Source organism: Lentinus tigrinus, assembly GCF_003813185.1.
Source record: "Lentinus tigrinus ALCF2SS1-7 unplaced genomic scaffold L226scaffold_6, whole genome shotgun sequence".
Classification (NCBI taxonomy): Eukaryota; Fungi; Basidiomycota; class Agaricomycetes; order Polyporales; family Polyporaceae; genus Lentinus; species Lentinus tigrinus.
The window spans coordinates 1680001-1697090 of record NW_027137915.1 but is presented as its reverse complement, the minus strand read 5'-3'; the positions used below and the strand labels follow the sequence as shown (position 1 = coordinate 1697090).

Here is a 17090-nt window from a genome sequence, read left to right as displayed (position 1 = left end):
TGTAGGATGGATGATAGATGCAATGAAGAATGTGGATTGAGAATGCGGAGAGCGACGGCAAAAACAAGTGGATATATGCGCGGAGTTGCGGGTAAATACAGTACTTTCATCGGACGCGTAAGTGTTCATGTACGCCAGCATGATACCCAGCGAAGGCGGCGAGAATCGGCGCGCTCACTGCGAGGATCACCGGGACGTGTCGTCGTCAAATTCATGCCGCTTGCTGGGACCTCCTGAGTCGACCGAGCTAGTAATGACCTTACCGCTCTGCACGCGCAAGGGCAAAGGCGAGACGAGGAGGAGGAGGCAGGTCAGAACGACCTGCAACACCGAAAAGAACGACCCTGGTTACTCACGTCGTCATCGTAAACCTCCAAGCGGGAAGGCACCATGTCGAGCTCGATGATGTTCATTGGATCTCCCGTCTTGCCCTCGGGATGAAGGTTGAACTGCACGCTGCGTGCGGTCTCGCGCGGGCCAACGGGGATGCTCAGTGAGCCAGAGCGATTACTCGCGTGCTGGTTGAGGCTGTCCTCCTCGTTCACGCCGCGACCACGGTGCGTATTGCGGAAGTTCAACCTAGGCCCCGTTAATCGACAGTCAGTAGTGGCAGACGGGAAGGAGTGACACACATGGCCAGCAAGCTATTCGCGTATAACTTCGACGCGACCCACCCCACGAGCACCCACGCCGGGTGACGATCCGATGTGAGGAACACAATCAGTGAGATCACCTGCCCGGCCGTGAACGCTGTGGCACGGTTGAAGCAGTACACGACAGCCGTTTCGTAGAATCCACTGGGTACCGACATCCCCGGGTTGCGGGTGGGCTGCATGTAGTAAAACATGGCCGCTACGATGATGAAGTCGGACACGAGCGCGAGTGCGGAACCGACCCCACGGAGAAGCTTGACGCGGCTCGTGAGGATATCCGCGAAGAGTGTCTCCTGTGCGCTGTTCAGAAGGAATATTCAGCACCTTTATGGCAAATGAGACAGGGTTATGTCAGGTGCTGACCTTTGCGCGATACCTGCGATGCTGAGTGCTGTGATAGGGTACACATGAGCACGCAAACGTTGAGCACCCGATATGGACTGGCTTACCACATCCCATTGCAGCAATAGTGCTCTATACTAGTATGAGATACGTAGCATACACATGGAGACGTGGGGACGTACGATGACAGCAGGGAGAGCAGGCCGCTTATCCGTAACGGTGTAGACCCGGTAAGCATAGTAGCTGGGTAATGTCAGACTGAAGCAACGAGCTCCTGGGCAAGTCGACTCACATTTGCACGACGAGAGCGAGGAAAATCTGGACAATCGTCAATTATAATTGATGATTAGATGAACGATAGAGCGGTACTCACATCTAGCCCTTGTGCAGCCTTACCAGATATATCGCGGTGAGTCTCCGGTAGGGCAAAGCGGAGTGCTGACTCACGAGGAAGGTCCTGAAGCAGTATCGTCAGTGACGAAACGGGCTAAAGGGGCTTCACGTAGGCGAGAACAGGGAGTATGAAGACTTACTTTGTAGTAACGAGCTGAGAATAAGCGAGCATGAAACTTGTGATGAGATAGCGATATATGCTGGCGAGGCATCAAGACATGCTCAGGCACGCATGTTGACCACTCACGTATGCGAGACTGGCTCGAAGGTCAGAAGCGGTTAGACAGAAAACAACGGGTCAACTCACTCAGTGTTGTCGCTGCCGTGTCCACAGCCCTGCAAGTCGTGAGTGCCGCATCCCACAGTGCCAGAGTCTGACACATACCACAGCAGACCAACCTAGCCGCAGCGGGGTTAACGGGACGCTTGGCGAAGCGAGAGAAGCACTCACGGTCCATTTCGTCCCGAAGTGATCAGAAGGAAACCGAGTAAAGTAAATGTATGTTTCTGAAGCGCTTGTAAGGAGCATGACGGTGATGCGATGCGAGGAGACATACGAAAGAATGTGAGACCATAAAGGACGACGCAGAAGATGAAGCCTATGAGGAGGACACCGAACGTCTTGGCGAGGTCATCCGAAGACGCGGCCGTCACGGTGTCGCTCATACCGGCCAGGGCAGCGGAGACGTGGAGAAGGGCGACGGCGAGCTATCAGGACACGACGAGGACGGTGCAGCCGGGTACGTTTGGTGCTGGCTCGGTGGCCAGAGGAAGAGAGGAGGGTGCTGCGGGTGTGGGAGGGTGCGATGACATTATTGATACCGTCAATATAACGACGTCGGGGCGGGAGCCCATACAATTTGGGTGTATCCGCGACTTTGCCTCAAATGGCAGGTCCGGCCCCCAGCTGTTCGCATCTCGATCAGGGGGCGGGGACTAACGCAGATTGTGGCTTGATTGTTGTTCTCTCTTACACCAACCATTTCATTCTGTTTCCACCGCCAAAACATGCCTGCCCCCGTCTCTACACCACCGCGCTTCCCTGTCTATTCGCCCGATGCAATCCTTGCTTTCCAGTTCTCTTCCTGGTATCCAGCGTTCTCCAAACATAGCGTCAAATCCACAGTTATCCGCCCGCTTTCGTCCTCGTTCCGCGAGTACCTGGACTCGGATGGTGTATTCGTCCCGGAAGGTGCTGAAGACGCGTTAGTCGTTCACGCCCACCCATGCGCCCCACTCCGTCTTATCCGACCGCTCTCCGGCTGTTCACAGTCCGGTAGAGAGTTCCCTGTCAGATGACGAAAATTCGGACGACGAAGAAGACGACGAAGAGCGTCCCCGCTTCTCTTTTCCAGAACTAGATGCGCAAATCCGTGCTGCTGTAGCAGAGTATGGTGCGGTGTTCCCAAAGCTCAACTTCTCGTCGCCAAGAGTACGTACATTGTCTACCTTCCCCTAGCCGGAGTCTTACTTCTACATTCTACCCTCCTCTAGGATGCAGCATGGATACTACCAGCCTCGTCACCTCTCAAGTGCATGTCTCCCGCCGATGTCTACCTGTTGCTCAAGTCGTCGGACTTTGTGCAGCATGACCTTGACCCTGAGCTTGTCTTCGACGGTTGCGACCCCGCCCACGATCCGAAAGCACCCGTGCCATACGATTTGGAGCTGGTGCTGCGTAAATGGTACCCCGTGGACCGAGCTCGGGAGTTGCGATGCTTCGTGCGGCAGGAAACCCTCATAGGTGAGTGCCGATCCAGCCTTTACCCGAATCGTCTTCCCCCGTTCCCAGAACAGGCGACCGTCATTAGCCTTGCTCTATCCAGTCACGTCAGAGGAGACAGCCTGGTGACACGACACGCCCACTGGGTTCATACTGTGCGCGCGGAAGAGGTACTGTCTCCGTGCCGACTCGGAAGCTTCTTCTCTGGGTCTCACGGGTACCCTTTGGACCTCGAAGCAGCAACCGGCATCGGCACTGTCCCCTATATCTGAGGCGCACGATCAACCTGTCTCATAGTGTCGAAGCCAGCCGTTCTAGGAATCGTCTGGGCCGCCCCACAAAGGCGAGCCAAACGGACACAGGACGGGATAGGGCACAACGTCATCTTCATCTTTTCTCGGCTGTCTACTTGTTACCTCAGGAGTGGCCCTAATGGTCTGGGTTCGAGACTTCCTGTCTCAGATGCACGGCGCACTCGCAGTACGGGAATGCGATGACATAGTTGCCGTCTTTGCCGGGTACTTGAAGCATGGGAAGCACAGACATCAGAACTGACAAAACAATGGCAGGCATATCGCAACGCGACCCCAACTACTACGACTTCTGGAATGAGTCCGACACACAGCAGAAAGTCCTCGCCGCCGTCACCTCCTTCTGGGAGACCCACATCAAAGGCAAATGGGAGCAGACCCAAGGCGACTGTGAGCAATCTGTATCACTCCTACTTCGCATGGCGCATACTGACCCCGACCTCCACAACAGACGTCTTCGACTTCCTGCTCACGCGCGACCTCACGCGGGGCCACATCATCGACTTCAATCCATACCACGCCCGCACGGATCCTCTACTCTTCACGTACGACGAGCTGTACACGCTCCTCCTCGCGCGCCCGGAGCGTCCGGAGCTGCGCGTCGTCGACTCACCCAGCCACCCGGCGGCAACACGCAACGCCCCAGCGCACCAGCACAACATGGTACCGATCGAGGCGCTGGCGATGAGCAGCGGGCGGGACGTGGCGGAGTTTGCGGACGTGTGGCAGGACGAGATCAGGAAGAGTATGACTGAGGACGGTGCGGAAGCTGCGCCAAGCTGAACCACCTCCCTATCCAGCTACCTCCCAAGCGAGACGCGATGTACGATGAGTGACACTGAATGTGTAGCAACGGCAGGTCACATACTATGCGCTGTATGCATCGCGCGGTCCTATTACGCGCACGACATGCACACATGTCACAACGCTGGTAATCTCAAAGTAGGAGGTTTGTATGTACGGGCATCTTCTACCACGGCGCCCAAACTTGTACTGAGGCCTAGTCTCAATAACTCTTCGACCAACCCGGGTCCGAGTCGAGCCTCTCATACGCATACTTTGACATCCCTCTGGACTACCACAACGTCTCCGCCGGCACTGGCCAACTCCTTGTCGTCAAAGCCAACGCCATTTCCGGGGACAAGGGCACAATCTTTCTCAACCCCGGTAGGTGATGCGATGACGACGCGGCTATTTCCTAGTATACCTTGTGCAAGTTATCATCAATACGACGCGTACACAGGCGGACCTGGGGTCTCTGGCCTACAGTCTCGTGAACCGCACCGGCGGTGCCTATGAATTCATCAGTTGGGATCCCAGAGGCTTTGGCCCACGCACCTAGTGAGTACAGCTCCGCTCTTCTCAAGCTCGTCAATTGTGCAGTGTATTGACATGTCACTGTTCTCTGGGATTGCAACATAAGTTCGAGGAAGTTCGAGTCTTGAGCCGCAGAGCACACAATGAATCACAAGTAGATCAAGACACTTTGAGACAATTGCGTACACTGAATACCGCTTCATGGAGCAGCGGCAAAGAATCGACGTGTGCCCTAGGCGTACTCGCTGAAGATGTAGGCGAACGGATCCCAAGTCTTGTCGTCCCTCCACTCATACTCCATCTCGTTCGCAACCTGCCGCGCCACCTCCCGGCCGTAGACATGCGCCATCCACGCGAGGATAGCGTCTATCCCTGCACTAACCCCGCCGGACGTCCAGACGTTCCCATCGACGACGTACCGGGCCGTCCTGACCCAATCCACTCCCGGGCCCGTCGCGATCGACTCCTTCCACCCGAATTTGTTCGTCGTCGCCTTCTTCCCGTCCAACACTCCAGCCCGTGCGGCAATCTCGGACCCGTTGCAGACGGTGATGAGGTACTTCAGCTTGGGGTACGTCTTCTTGACGAACGCGACGGCGCCATCGCTCGACGGCACACGTGGGCCCAACCCGCCCGGTACGAGCAGCACCTCGAGGTCTTCGGGCGGATTGTCGTATGTGTGGGTGGGTACGACGCGTGTGTCGACTGTGGAGCCCATTGTAGTCGTGTGTATCTCCTTTGGCGCGGTGCTGACCGGATCCAGACTGGGTCCGATCCAGACGAGGTTAATCTTGGCCAACTGTTTGCTGATCGTATGAAACGCCTCGACGGGGCCGAAGACGTCAAGTGGCTCGAAGCCGGGGAAGAGCAAAATTCCGACTTTCGAAGGCACTGGAGACGCAACCGAGTCAGTCTACTGCTGCATGGAAGCGTATGTCTCCCTTCACCTTGGCTCATGTTGAGAATGTGTGCTCTGAGTATGAGTCTAGTGCGGTTGGTTTGGATAAGTTGGTGAGTCTCAACAGCATTTATATAGCTTCACGAAGGCACTGACTCATCAGCTCTGGCTCGCCTTGTATTGACCCCAGACCGTATGCCGGAGAGCCACCTCATCCTACGCGTCCACGACGTTTACCTTCCGCCGTATGCTGTATGCCGAAGGTCGTATGCCAAGCCCTCAGAAGTGCGTACGATGGGCAGTTGAAGCCGTCTTCTATGGCGTGATCGACCAGTGGTTCCTATGGTTCCTCCGACTTCCATCGTAGCGCGAGCTCCTCGCATGCTTACCGTCGTTGTAGAGGTTCAACACGCGGGAGGCGACTTAGTCACTGACTGAGGAAATGCTTAATCATCACAACCAAGGAACAATGCCGTACTCAACGCGGCCCTTCGGAGGCTTATGCCATGCGTCTGCGAGGCGAATCAGAAGCACCACCAGTGCGCTGTGGATATTTCTTTCTACAGCTCTCGTGTGTTCAGTTTATGTGAATGACAGACGCACGTTCTTCGAACAGTGAGTACCTTGGAGTAGTAGCTGACAAACCTCCACTGTGGACTCCGCGTGCGACCATGCATGTTGTGCTCTTCTAGGATTTCCCCCAGTTTGCTGCAGTGCTTCGAATCTTATCCATCTGTCCAGGTGTGACCGTCCTTGCGGCGGGCCGACCAGACCGGATGGCATATCACTCCTCGAGCTCAGTAATAGCAACAACATTGTATTCCTTGGTCGTTGCCGGGATCAGCGTGAGTGCACGGCCTGGTATCAATCCACTCCTCGACCTCCCTTGCTCTCTTTCCCCCGCTCCGCTCCTGGCGGTAACACTTGCTTGTTGGGTAAGTGGATTGTCGTAGAAGAGGTTTCGAGCCACAGGCTGAGTTCTCTTGAATTGTCGGGGTAGCGTCATAGTAATCATCACCTACTACACACCTGCATAACATAGTCCTGATCGAAAACGGTGGGCGGGGCGTGTGCCGAATTTACGGATGGATGCGTGGCAAGACGAGATTAGGAAGAGGATGGTCGAGGATGCTGTGTACCTCCAGCCAGGTCAACTATGTCAGAATCTAGCTGAATGCATCACCATCGTCCAGTATTTGCAGACCTTGTCATTCAACTGCATAGCGAAGCACCCATACTCGTACAAACTCCCAAGAATCAACCTGAGCCGGGCCCTAGCAAATCTTCACCTCCGCAACGCTCGGGTCATGATCACTCGCCCTCGCATCCACGCTCGCCGCCCAATTATTCACATGCACATGCTCCACGCCCGTGCCCCTCTCCACAATCGCACTCGACACGAACAGGTGGTCGAGCTGCTGCGAGTTCTGGTCGAACAGGTACGTGTAGCGCTCGACGTCGGGCACGCCGGACGCCTCGTCGAGCTCGGTGAGCAGCCCGGCGAATGGCGCGAAGACGGCGCGCGTCTGCACGTACTCGTTGCAGTCGCCGCCGACGATGACGTTCGCGTCGGGATCGAGCGCGAGGAGGTCTTGGACGAACGCCTGTAGATGGGGGACGGATCAGTATTTCTGTGTCTTTCCTGCAGCTGAAGCCGGAGCATGAAGGAACAAGTGCCCGGACGCGGGAGAGGCATGTGGCGAGGGTGGTGGCGTCCGTTCACACCCACGGTGATCAGAAGTTGTGAGATCGCTCCGGGACTGGGCGCAGGGCAGGTCAGGATTTTGGAACGCTCTGTGGCGCACCATCGCAACGAAATGGATTCTGATCCGCTCATGTCCAGCAGGGCTGACCCAGAACCACAAGAGCCATCCGTCCAATGGCATTGGCATGCAAGATTCCCGATGCGTGTGCTCGCATGCCCTTTCCCGTCCTTCGAACTAGATCACAGCATGAACGGAGAACAGCCTCCACCACACGCATAACCACAACGCACACGCCACCGCAAGAGGCGATTATCCAGCTCATACGTCCGCAAAACCTCTATCGCGATAATGACTAGCGCAACTCTAAAACTCACCGCAACAGTCTCTACCTGGGCGATCCGTTGGTCGACGCCCCCATTCACGGGAGGGCGCGCATCGCCCTGGGTCGACGACCCATCGAGTTTGGCCGTCAGGTGGAGATTGACGGTGAAGAAACGTGCGCCCGAGGGCGTCTCCCAGGCTGCGACGAGGGGCTTCCGGCTTGCGTTCCACGCGGCATTCGTCGGGTCGATGCGCCCGGGGTTGAACCTGTACGCGCGTTCAAGTGAGGCTGGAGGTGTGTTGGAGCGAGGGGCAGACGTACGTGAGGGTGACCTTGCCATCTGTACCGACGATGGGTTCTGTCGCGTCCAGCGCTCCACCAGCGGGTGACCCAGGGACGAGAGCGAACTTCGTGCTGTTGAACCTGCCATCCGTGATAGTTAGATGATAGACGATGTCAGTCTGACAGTAACGGGGAGCGCCAGCCGACTGATCATAGGAAGCACTCACAGGTACGCCTGGCGGATGTTCCCTCCAGGTTGGCCGCCATCTGTGTCGTTCTCGGGGGCAATCTCAAGGAAGCTGTACGTCGACGAGGCGTTGCCCGCATTCGCAACGGCCGTCACCAGGTTCGTGAGAGTCAGGTTGGCGATGACGACGCCGTTGTCGGTCGCGCCCGAGTTGTCCTGGATCTCCTGCACGAACATGATGTCGGGCGTGTTCAGGAAGTTGGCGATGTGGTTCGCGACGGTGGACATATGTGACGACGTCGGAGCCATGTTCTCGACCTGTGTCGTGCAAGTTTAAGAGCAGTCCTCTCGCGGCATGAGAGAGTGAGAGAGGACCTACATTGTAGTCACCGATGACAAGCGTGCACTCGTCATCAGTGGGCTTGATAGTCGCCGGCGGGATGACCGAACTGGGGGTCGAGGCGACGACAGGGGCAGTGAGAGGCAGTATGTAGTAGAAGCCAAACCTGAGGAGACGTGAAAATCAGACATCGCACTTCGGCAGATGCATCGGCCGGTCACCTACTGGTATACGATGACTCCGGTGATATCCTCAAACGTTTTGCCCAGCGACACGCTCGGGTTATCCGTCCCATCCAGCGGAGAGCCCACAATGACAGTCTCCGGGTTCGCATCCGGGGCTCCGTCAGGACCTGCACAATCAATCAAATCATCAGCTCCCTAGCCACGCGTATACGGTCCCCACATAAACGACATACCGAACGTGATCGACAAACCACCCCGACTATTCTTCCCAGTAACCTCCCAATCTCCATACACCCAAAACTCGCCAAAGTCGTTCTCAAAGTCAATCGCAACGGGGCTCTTCACGGTCACCAGCTGGCCCTCCAGACTGGACCAAAAGTCCATGCCATACACGTCCGGCTGCAGCGTCGCATCCACGACCTCGACCAAGCTCTGGTTGTTCGGCACCGCGAGCCACCCGTCCGCGCCCGCGGCATCGTCCCGAGCAGACAGCTTCTGTGTCGGGGGGCTCCGGGTGCCGCTCGGCCCTAGGACGAGTGGGATAACAGTGTTGTTCGACGAGAGGACGGTGATGTTCGCAGGGGACTGCAGCTCGGTGATGAAAAGGTTGTTCGGCGAACTGCTCGAGCGGAACTCGGAGGCGACGCCAGAGAGGGTGATGTTGTCCCCGACGTTGACGGATGCGAGGATCGTCTTGGACGACGTGAATATGCTGAGACCGTTGGAGACCCGGACGTCTGCTACGGGCTCGCCTTGGATCCAGAAGCCGGAGGTGGACTAGGAAATGCACAGCAAGATGAGTATATGCGCGCGTGTGATGAATGTGTCTGTACTGTGCCTTCGCTGTGACGATCCCGCTGAGGTTGTGGACCGTCTGTCCTTTGAGAGGCGACAACCACGACGCGCCCTGAATGTCAGTGACAGTCACCGCGCGCACCAGCTGCAGCAGCGCCGCGAAGACTGCTCCCTTAGCCAAACCCCAGTGCATCATAGTGTTATCTACGACTTCTCCCGGGCCGATTCGTACTCACGCGTGAGCCTGTTAGGTTGCCAAACCAGAGGCCTAAGGACAAGTTGGGAACGAAGGGCGGAGGGATCTGCACATCACTGCCGGGATGCTTCTTATGCGCCGTGCTATCGAGTGCTGCAGTCCCGATGAACGTGCGATTGTCAAGCTTCGACCACATGGACATACACCAGGGCGGAAGGAAGTTCTGTCGGGCTTTCGCACGCGCCGTCAAACTTGGACTGCTACATCAGAACCCGTGCTGCATGCCTAACCTTTTGGACGACGCACCACTCCTCAATTGCTGAGCTTGTCAAGGCTGTCGAGCAGAACTGTTCAATGTAGGGTTTTACATGCATAGGCATACCTACCAGGAACTTGAACTTCGCTCCGTGCTGGTTGGTTATCGCCAGCAATAGGTCACCACGATGTGTGTTAGCTCCGCATGAGCATTCCATCAATACGACAGGATGACAACGCCCATATGGTGGTTGGAAACAGACGCATGAGTCAAGAGTTGCCGCGATATGCATTTTACACATAGAGAACGTGCAGTCGTAGTGGAGTCTGGCAAAGGACAGGCTCACGATGGCATCTTCATGGGAGTCGACTCGGGACAAGCGCGATCCGCGTGCGGGTATTGCCGCACAGGCTTTCCTCTGAAACCCTACTTGCTCGTACTCATCCCAACGAAATATATACGTACACGACACTCTCGACCAACACCACTACCAGCCACATAAAGGGCCCCACACTGATTCTCGCAACTCACCAAGATGTCCTCCGAGACCGAACTAACAACCTACCCCCTCCCTCCCTACATCTACAAGATCCTCGACTCTCCTCCTCCCTCCCCCCTACCCGCCGTCCTCGAGCTAAGTTCCCTCGATGCCCAAGACGGCTTCATCCACCTCTCCACCGCGTCCCAGATCCCGCTCACCGCCTCGCTCTTCTTCACCACCGCCTCCTTGCTCTGGCTGCTCAAGATCGACACGCGCAAGACGCTCGACGCGGGTGGCGTGTACCGCTGGGTCGAGGGCATGCCGGCGTGCCCGCATCTGTACGCACCAGGCACGGACGCGGCTGGGTACGCGGCCGACGGGAGCAGGGAGGGAATGCGGGTGCGGAAGTGGGCCGACCTGGGAAGCGCGAACGTCGTCGGCTCGCGTGCGGTGAAGCGGGCGGAGGGCCGGACGTGGGAGGACGCGTTCAAGGGCCCGAGGGACGAAGGCTGGCTGGTCGACGAGTGATTCAGAGCCTGCAGGGTAGGTGACGATTCGAGCCCAGGGTCTCCGGAGTGCTAGAGCTTAGTAAGTGGATGGCGGGCGAGGGATGGGCAGGAGAGTATATAAGACGTGAGTTTTGTTCCCGCTCGCGAGCTTGTTGCCGCGGCTCGGAAACTTCACGTTCGGCCGCACTCAATGAGGAAGACAGGTGTGTACGCTTGGTTGTGGTTACCCGATACACGGAAGTGTTGTAACATGCATTGGCGCGACCGAAGGCGACATGAAGGTAAGTAAGTACGTTGCCGTGCTCCTCGTCAATTGCGATTCGGTGAGTAGTGTGGCGTTGAGAATGCTTATGTACTCGCGTCCCTGACCACCACCGCAGGGCGGGATATCGCGGTCAGTGAGCCACAAGGAAAGTCTCCATAACAAGAAAGGAGTGCACAGAACATGGCAGCCACCACCTACGTCTCAGGCACACCTGCACATGGACCCCCGTGTACGTTGATTGGCCCAACACGCTGCCACGCGCCGCATGCAGCTCTTCACGCCAACTCGGGGCCGCGTACGTCAACTCTCCGGCGTTCTCTCCCCTCCGAAAGCCACAATATCCGGTGACGACATCCTCTGCATGGCTGCCGCCCGCATGAACGATGGCAGGAGAGGAGAGGACAAGCTTGTGCCAGTGGGCCTCCGGAAGAATGCATGGGTAAAGGCAGGGGCTATTTTGAGCTCGAGGAGGTGTGGGATCGCCGTCTGTCCAACGGCCAACGGCCGCTCTGCCGCTGGTTGACGTCTCGAACGCGAGTTCGAAGCAGATGGCCAGGACGAGGTAGAACGCCCATATCAGCTGCGAGCCGGCCGAGTCTCCTTCGGCATAGATTGCATCGAGGTGAGCGATACATCGAAGTATCGAGCACATAAGGATATAGAGATATGTTACCGCCTGCCGGAAAACATCAGGTGCGAGCATGGCCACGGCGAGACCGACCTCTCTAGACTCCCGGAGTTTCCAAGACCTCTCAATTTCCGCGAGCGGCCGCCAGAACGCTGCGTTAGGCCGGAGAAGCTCACCACGGAAGAGATTCGACGTTTCTCCGAGTCCGTGCGCTCGGACTTTGCCAAGAGCTTTACAAAATTAAAAGGATCAACGGATTGGGATGCCTGGATTGGTCTGGTAGAAACCGCCGCAGCTCGCATCGTTTAGTTTTCCCAGCCAGCGACAGAAAGAGGGTAAGTAAATGTTGCGTAAGAGCCCATGGCCATTATGGCCCGTTCGGATGACAAGTATAGACGTGCTGTTGCGACTCCGAGAGACGGGCGCAGCAGACGTCGAGTGCATCGCGACGAAGGCAGCGTCGGGACGGGGCTGGGCAGCGAGGGCGGCAAGGAATATCCGCTGGGTGGGATCAATGGGAGCAGATGGGAGGGCGTACGCGGGGGAGGAGATCACGTCTCATGCTATCGGAGTGATGGTTACTTGCAGACGGGGTGAGAGGAGGTGGACGACTCGGGCGTTGGCGTTTGGTAGCGGGCAGGACGGATCTGACGTCTGTGATGAGAAGGAGGTGGGGCGGGCGATTCAGAGAGTTCCTGTGCCTCGCCTGGAGCGGCACGGAAAGCGCGCGGTCTCGAACGCAGTCCAGTGCTTGTGGAGGGTATGAAGTCAGTCTCTGCTCAGTCTTTTGCGAGAGCCGTCGACGACGTTCGCGCACGAGGCGCGTCGGACGAGGCCCTCGGCGAGTGAATGCGACAGAAGGTCATCGATTCGCAGGCTTCCCAGAGCTATCTCCGGACCGCGGGTGCCAGTCTAACGCGTGCACTGACGCCCCCGCGTGGCACGGCGGCGGCGGCGAGAAGGACGACGTGCTCGACGGCAAAGGCAGCGTACATAGACAGCAACGAGCACGGACACGACGAGCGGGCGGACGGAGGGACGGGACGGGCGGGAGGGACGTGTGTTTGGAATTGATGAATTGAGATTCTCCCAGGGTGGGGAACTGTGGTGATGTCGCCGTGCATGAGCCGTTTGCAGGCTTTCGCAGGCCCTCGTCTCTCTTCTCGCTGCTGCTCCTCCTCTGCTGCCCGCCCTCTCCTTCGTCCGCGCAGACGCCTCCTCGCTCCCGAGGGCACCGCTCTCTTCGCCCTCAGGTCATGCCAGTTTGCTCCCACTCGCGCACCACCCACTTGTCCTCCTTCTCACGACACGACAGCCCCCTCGCCCCCTCTGAGCTCTTCTCTGGCCCATGCTCGCCTCCTCGAGCCGCCATGCCCCGCCCGAGCCGCGACAGACTGCCCCTCCCGTCCCCGTACAGCAGGGCATGAAGCGGAGGCGCATCCACGGCTCGTCCCACGACCGTGCCCCGAGGGACACCAGCATTGCCGATCAGGCTGCTATAGGTGCGTACCCCATCCCCGTCCCCTCTCTCTATCTCCAAAATCTCAACATCTTGCCCCACGTCGCGTTTGCTACCTCCGCCGTAACGCCTACGTGTCTTGTCGCGTGCGCTCTCGTGTCCCTGTCCGTTTCCCCGTTCGTCTCCTGCGGTCCGTTTTGCGCAGACGCCGCCGTTGACCAGTGTTTCGACTCCCCCAACAACGTCGTCACTTGCTATCCGAATTCCTCCACCACTGTTGCTCAGCACGAGTGGGCAACCATCGTCTGTACGTCACCTCTTCACCTTCCTTTTTCCGTCTTCCCATACCCACACATGTCCCATTCCTTGCAGGGAACAGCAGGCTACCCCAGTGGGCCCAGACAAATTTCGTCAACCTCTACCTATTCCAAGCCGACTCCGGCAACCAGGTGTTGAATGTCACCAACGTTGTCAATCCTACACGGACCGCTGGCCAGCACCATGTCCAGATTGATGACCGTTGGTGGGGGTCCAGGGGCGAGAACTGGAACGGACAAAACGTCTCTTTCCCTTTCTACTGGTTGGTTACACGCAACGATCGTCCTATAGAAAACAGCGATGTCCCCCAAGCAACCTTCACCGCAGTCCGTAAGTGCATGCTGTATCTGCTCTGCTATCGACGTGCCGCTGAAGACGTCATAATACAGAGACGACCTTCGCGGACTCTGTGATTGCATCTATGTCCTCAGCATCTGCTGCATCCTCTAGATCAGCCGCCTCAGCATCCTCAGCGTCGGCAGCATCGGTATCTGCGTCATTGACAGCGCAAACATCGTTACCTACCACCACAAGTGCAGGTGCGACCGGGACGGATGCCTCCGGGAACCCCAGTGCCTCCGGTGCATCGGTACAAGGCGGCAGCAATGGTGGCTCCTTCCCCAAGTGGGCCATCGCTGTCATCGTCGTCCTCGGTTTCTTCGCCCTGCTCGCGACCGGTATCCTTATCTTCTACATGGTGCGGCGCTTCCACCGCCGGCGTGACGGAACCCTCTCCCACCGGAACTCCATGGGCTCCTCAACGCCCATGATGGCCAACGCTGGGCCTCAGTCACCCGTCATAGGGACATCCGCGCTTGACACGGGTGCAGGTGTAGCCGCTGGCTACGGCGCGGGCGCATACACCAATCGACGGGCGTCGACTGGCGGTGACGGGCATGACGGCGCATCCATGACCTCACGGACGAGCGACGCCGGTCCCTTCTCTGGTGCCGACGCGGCGATCATGGCCAACGCATTCCGGCAGGCTCTCAGGAAACCTGATTTCGCGGATACGCCGGTTGAAGAAGGCGAGAGTCCTGACGAACATCCTGGCCACGGACACGCGGAACTCCTTAACCATGAACTTGCTGAGGAAGGTCGTGATATACGCAGCGTGGGCTCGTCCAGAGGTGTACGCGTCGAGACCTTGAGCAGCGAAGATGGGAACGACACGGCGACGGTGCAGGACCACCAATACTAGCACTGGTGGTCGTGAGACTGCCGGCGTGATGCTGGTTTGTCTTGACGGGATCCACGTCTCTGCGTGCATCCTGTCGTTACTGTGGTCTTTCTGTCCTCTTCGTGGTTGTTGCCCGCTCATGTCTATGCCTAACGCTCTCTCCTCATCGCCGTCGCCGTCCTCGTTGCTGCTGTTGTTCGCGTTTTCGCTGTTCGTTCTGCCGTTGCCGTTTTGTTCGAGGGTTTGCTGAGGAAGACTGTTCAGTGTTTGTGTTTGTTCGTCGCTGTGTCGCGTTAGCATAGCTTACTACGCCGCCCTTCCCTGCTCTCCGTTGCGCTTCCCCTCCCTTGACCTCGCACTTCCGCCCGTCCTCCTGCCTGCGGCACGGCCTTCCCACCGCTGTCCGCAACCTTACCCACCCCTCCCACCCCATCCGCCCCTACACCGCCTCCCGTTGGTCATTATATCTTATTCTACCACGGATATTAATAGCGACAAAGCAGAAGAATCCCATTCGGCCTTTGGTGCTATGGACACTTACTTCCACCGCCAGTTCTATGTTTACCTACCCTCCATCCCTACTACCCGCTAGTACCTACTGCGTCCCTCTTACTACGCGTTACTTCTTTCTTGGAATTCGCCACAAGCTCTTTGTGCCCCGCCCACCACGTGTACGTCGGCCGTCCGCTCGTTACCCCTGCCCTGTCTCGCCAGACACACCTGGCCTACCCTTGAAGCCCGTTCGCGTGCATGCATGCTCATCCCGTTTGTATTTGACCAGACGCCGGACGCCAGACCAGCGGCAACTCCCGCCCCCGCCGCCCACTGTACCCGACCGTCCGCTAATCGCCATCGCTCCAGCTTCCCCCACTGCTCGGCGCTGCGACGGCTGTGTGCGGACCATGGCCAGTGGAACCCCCAACCCTTCCCTGTCTCCCATGCAGCACGCGCGTGCTGCATACAATGGCAACATGCTCCGGCTTCGAGCTTCCCAGCCCCAGCCCGGGTGCGCGGGGTGCCTCGGTCTCGTGTCTCGTGTCTCGCGCTATTCGTGTTCCCTGTCTCGGCTCCCGTTGCCTCAAACGCAGAGCTCGCTCGCGCGGTCGGTTAGGCTCACCGCTTCGCCGCATGCGGACGGCGAGCTGCCCCGTTCGGCGTTCGCTCGCGCTCGTGCTCGTGCTCGTGCTCGGGTTCGATCGGAGTTCCGGGTTCGGCCCTCCCCACCGTGGTCGTGGCTCGTCGAGACACCCCGATACCCAGGCATCCGATATCCACTACCAGATGTCGGATCCCCATTGACACTGCCAGGCCCCATGCCGCGCACGGCCTGGACAGCAGGCTGCAGGAGCTGGAGATGCGTGCCGTGCAGCGTGCTCCTGCGAGCGAGCGTCCGTGGACGGATTTACGCTCGGCCGCCTGTTTGTGTCTGTGTCTGTGTACGCTTTCCTCGTCCCTCTAGGCTCTCCCCACACCTCACCCCATCCTCTCACACAGCATACCCCTTGCCCCTGTCGTCTCTCACATCCACATCCAAAATCACTTCCCTTACCCCGGTCTGGTCTCGTACGTACGCATTCTCCTTCACCTCCCATCCGGTCCTCCCCCTTATTCCTCGCCCCGCCGTACGCCGTACGCCATTCTCCACCCTTCGTCTCGCCCCATTCCTCCCATTGTGCATGTCTGGAAACCCGCGCGGCCCAACTCGTCGTCCAGCGTGGCTCGGCGTCCTCACACTCGTTTGTCCCGCCCGGTGGTGTTGTTTTTATAATTATGCTGGCCTGTCTCTCTCCGTGTGTTAGTGTCGTCCTTGTCGAGAAATACTACTATGCCGCTGCGTACGTATAGCCGCTAGCGGGGGAACGGGTTCCGGAAGGGGTGTGGTACGAGACTACGAGACTACGACTTAGTACTACGTACGGCACACGACATGGGCGTACAGTACGACGTACGGTATGCGGTATGCGGTGTGCGGTGTGCGGCGTGCGGCATCTTCCATCTCATCTCACAAAGTTCCAGTGGCGAATTCTGACGGACTGTTCACCATCATTATCATTGTTATGGACCCTTCTTGCCATGTTTTGCACCTTCCTTTGTTCGCAACCCTTCGCTTCGTCTGTTCACTTGTTGGCTTGTTGGCTTGTTTAATTCGGTGTTAATACTTCGCCTTCGCGTTTGCGCTTGCTCGTTACACTTACTGCGACACGAGACACGAATCCGTTATTACCTATCAGGGACCCTTGATAGTCGAAACTTGAGCTTGAAACCGGACGCGTTGAACGACCGGTGGTTACGTTACGTACTACGAACGTTTCAAGGATACTTTAACTTACATGATCACGTTATC

At 57.8% G+C, this 17090-nt stretch overlaps 7 protein-coding genes across 7 annotated transcripts; 4 read left to right on the top strand and 3 right to left on the bottom strand.

Moving 5' to 3' along the window:
- Positions 1–186: 186 nt before the first annotated feature.
- Positions 187–2190, bottom strand: L226DRAFT_559002 (uncharacterized protein; the record flags this gene model as incomplete). Its single annotated transcript, XM_067683272.1, has 15 exons — positions 1946–2190; positions 1840–1895; positions 1774–1787; positions 1696–1724; positions 1636–1645; positions 1529–1588; positions 1443–1452; positions 1369–1386; positions 1288–1313; positions 1178–1238; positions 1103–1127; positions 1017–1044; positions 633–953; positions 357–579; positions 187–321 (listed from the first exon to the last, which is right to left on the bottom strand). Exons 1-15 carry the CDS (start codon positions 2052–2054, stop codon positions 187–189), a joined length of 1125 nt encoding a protein of 374 aa, XP_067538576.1. The 5' UTR covers positions 2055–2190.
- Positions 2191–2396: 206 nt separating this feature from the next.
- L226DRAFT_504560 (D123-domain-containing protein) lies at positions 2397–4504 on the top strand (the record flags this gene model as incomplete). The annotated part of the gene is made up of 5 exons (XM_067677990.1): positions 2397–2593; positions 2661–2820; positions 2883–3132; positions 3681–3812; positions 3874–4504. 5 exons carry the CDS (start codon positions 2397–2399, stop codon positions 4203–4205), a joined length of 1071 nt encoding a protein of 356 aa, XP_067538575.1. The 3' UTR covers positions 4206–4504.
- A 389-nt stretch (positions 4505–4893) lies between these two features.
- Positions 4894–5721, bottom strand: L226DRAFT_611173 (class I glutamine amidotransferase-like protein). The gene is made up of 2 exons (XM_067686245.1): positions 5687–5721; positions 4894–5630 (listed from the first exon to the last, which is right to left on the bottom strand). The coding sequence occupies exons 1-2, from the start codon at positions 5694–5696 to the stop codon at positions 4972–4974; spliced, it is 669 nt and encodes a 222-aa protein (XP_067538574.1). The 5' UTR covers positions 5697–5721; the 3' UTR covers positions 4894–4971.
- Positions 5722–6678: 957 nt separating this feature from the next.
- Positions 6679–10080, bottom strand: L226DRAFT_482856 (DNase I-like protein). Its single transcript, XM_067676986.1, has 9 exons — positions 9957–10080; positions 9498–9901; positions 8893–9436; positions 8700–8826; positions 8514–8640; positions 8175–8452; positions 7987–8088; positions 7718–7931; positions 6679–7241 (listed from the first exon to the last, which is right to left on the bottom strand). Exons 2-9 carry the CDS (start codon positions 9648–9650, stop codon positions 6912–6914), a joined length of 1875 nt encoding a protein of 624 aa, XP_067538573.1. The 5' UTR covers positions 9651–9901; positions 9957–10080; the 3' UTR covers positions 6679–6911.
- A 311-nt stretch (positions 10081–10391) lies between these two features.
- Positions 10392–11136, top strand: L226DRAFT_532750 (uncharacterized protein). Its single transcript, XM_067680323.1, has 2 exons — positions 10392–11020; positions 11100–11136. Exon 1 carries the CDS (start codon positions 10442–10444, stop codon positions 10913–10915), a length of 474 nt encoding a protein of 157 aa, XP_067538572.1. The 5' UTR covers positions 10392–10441; the 3' UTR covers positions 10916–11020; positions 11100–11136.
- Positions 11137–13137: 2001 nt separating this feature from the next.
- Positions 13138–14767, top strand: L226DRAFT_544380 (uncharacterized protein; the record flags this gene model as incomplete). Its single annotated transcript, XM_067682271.1, has 4 exons — positions 13138–13291; positions 13454–13555; positions 13621–13896; positions 13956–14767. The coding sequence occupies 4 exons, from the start codon at positions 13138–13140 to the stop codon at positions 14765–14767; spliced, it is 1344 nt and encodes a 447-aa protein (XP_067538571.1).
- A 268-nt stretch (positions 14768–15035) lies between these two features.
- Positions 15036–16865, top strand: L226DRAFT_338804 (uncharacterized protein). Its single transcript, XM_067674061.1, has 2 exons — positions 15036–16182; positions 16241–16865. The coding sequence occupies exons 1-2, from the start codon at positions 15304–15306 to the stop codon at positions 16589–16591; spliced, it is 1230 nt and encodes a 409-aa protein (XP_067538570.1). The 5' UTR covers positions 15036–15303; the 3' UTR covers positions 16592–16865.
- The last annotated feature ends 225 nt before the right edge of the window (positions 16866–17090 follow it).

What these genes read in the sequence shown, in the direction of transcription:
- L226DRAFT_338804 (XM_067674061.1), top strand. Translation starts at nt 15,304, where the DNA reads ATGTTTACCTACCCTCCATCCCTACTACCCGCTAGTACCTACTGCGTC. An exon ending in CTGTTTGTGTCTGTGTCTGT is followed by an intron (nt 16,183 to 16,240) that starts GTACGCTTTCCT and finishes CCTCTCACACAG; the next exon opens with CATACCCCTTGCCCCTGTCG.
- L226DRAFT_532750 (XM_067680323.1), top strand. Translation starts at nt 10,442, where the DNA reads ATGTCCTCCGAGACCGAACTAACAACCTACCCCCTCCCTCCCTACATC.
- L226DRAFT_482856 (XM_067676986.1), bottom strand. Translation starts at nt 9,650, where the DNA reads ATGATGCACTGGGGTTTGGCTAAGGGAGCAGTCTTCGCGGCGCTGCTG. An exon ending in ACCGGAGTCATCGTATACCA is followed by an intron (nt 8,641 to 8,699) that starts GTAGGTGACCGG and finishes ACGTCTCCTCAG; the next exon opens with GTTTGGCTTCTACTACATAC. An exon ending in TTGTCATCGGTGACTACAAT is followed by an intron (nt 8,453 to 8,513) that starts GTAGGTCCTCTC and finishes TGCACGACACAG; the next exon opens with GTCGAGAACATGGCTCCGAC.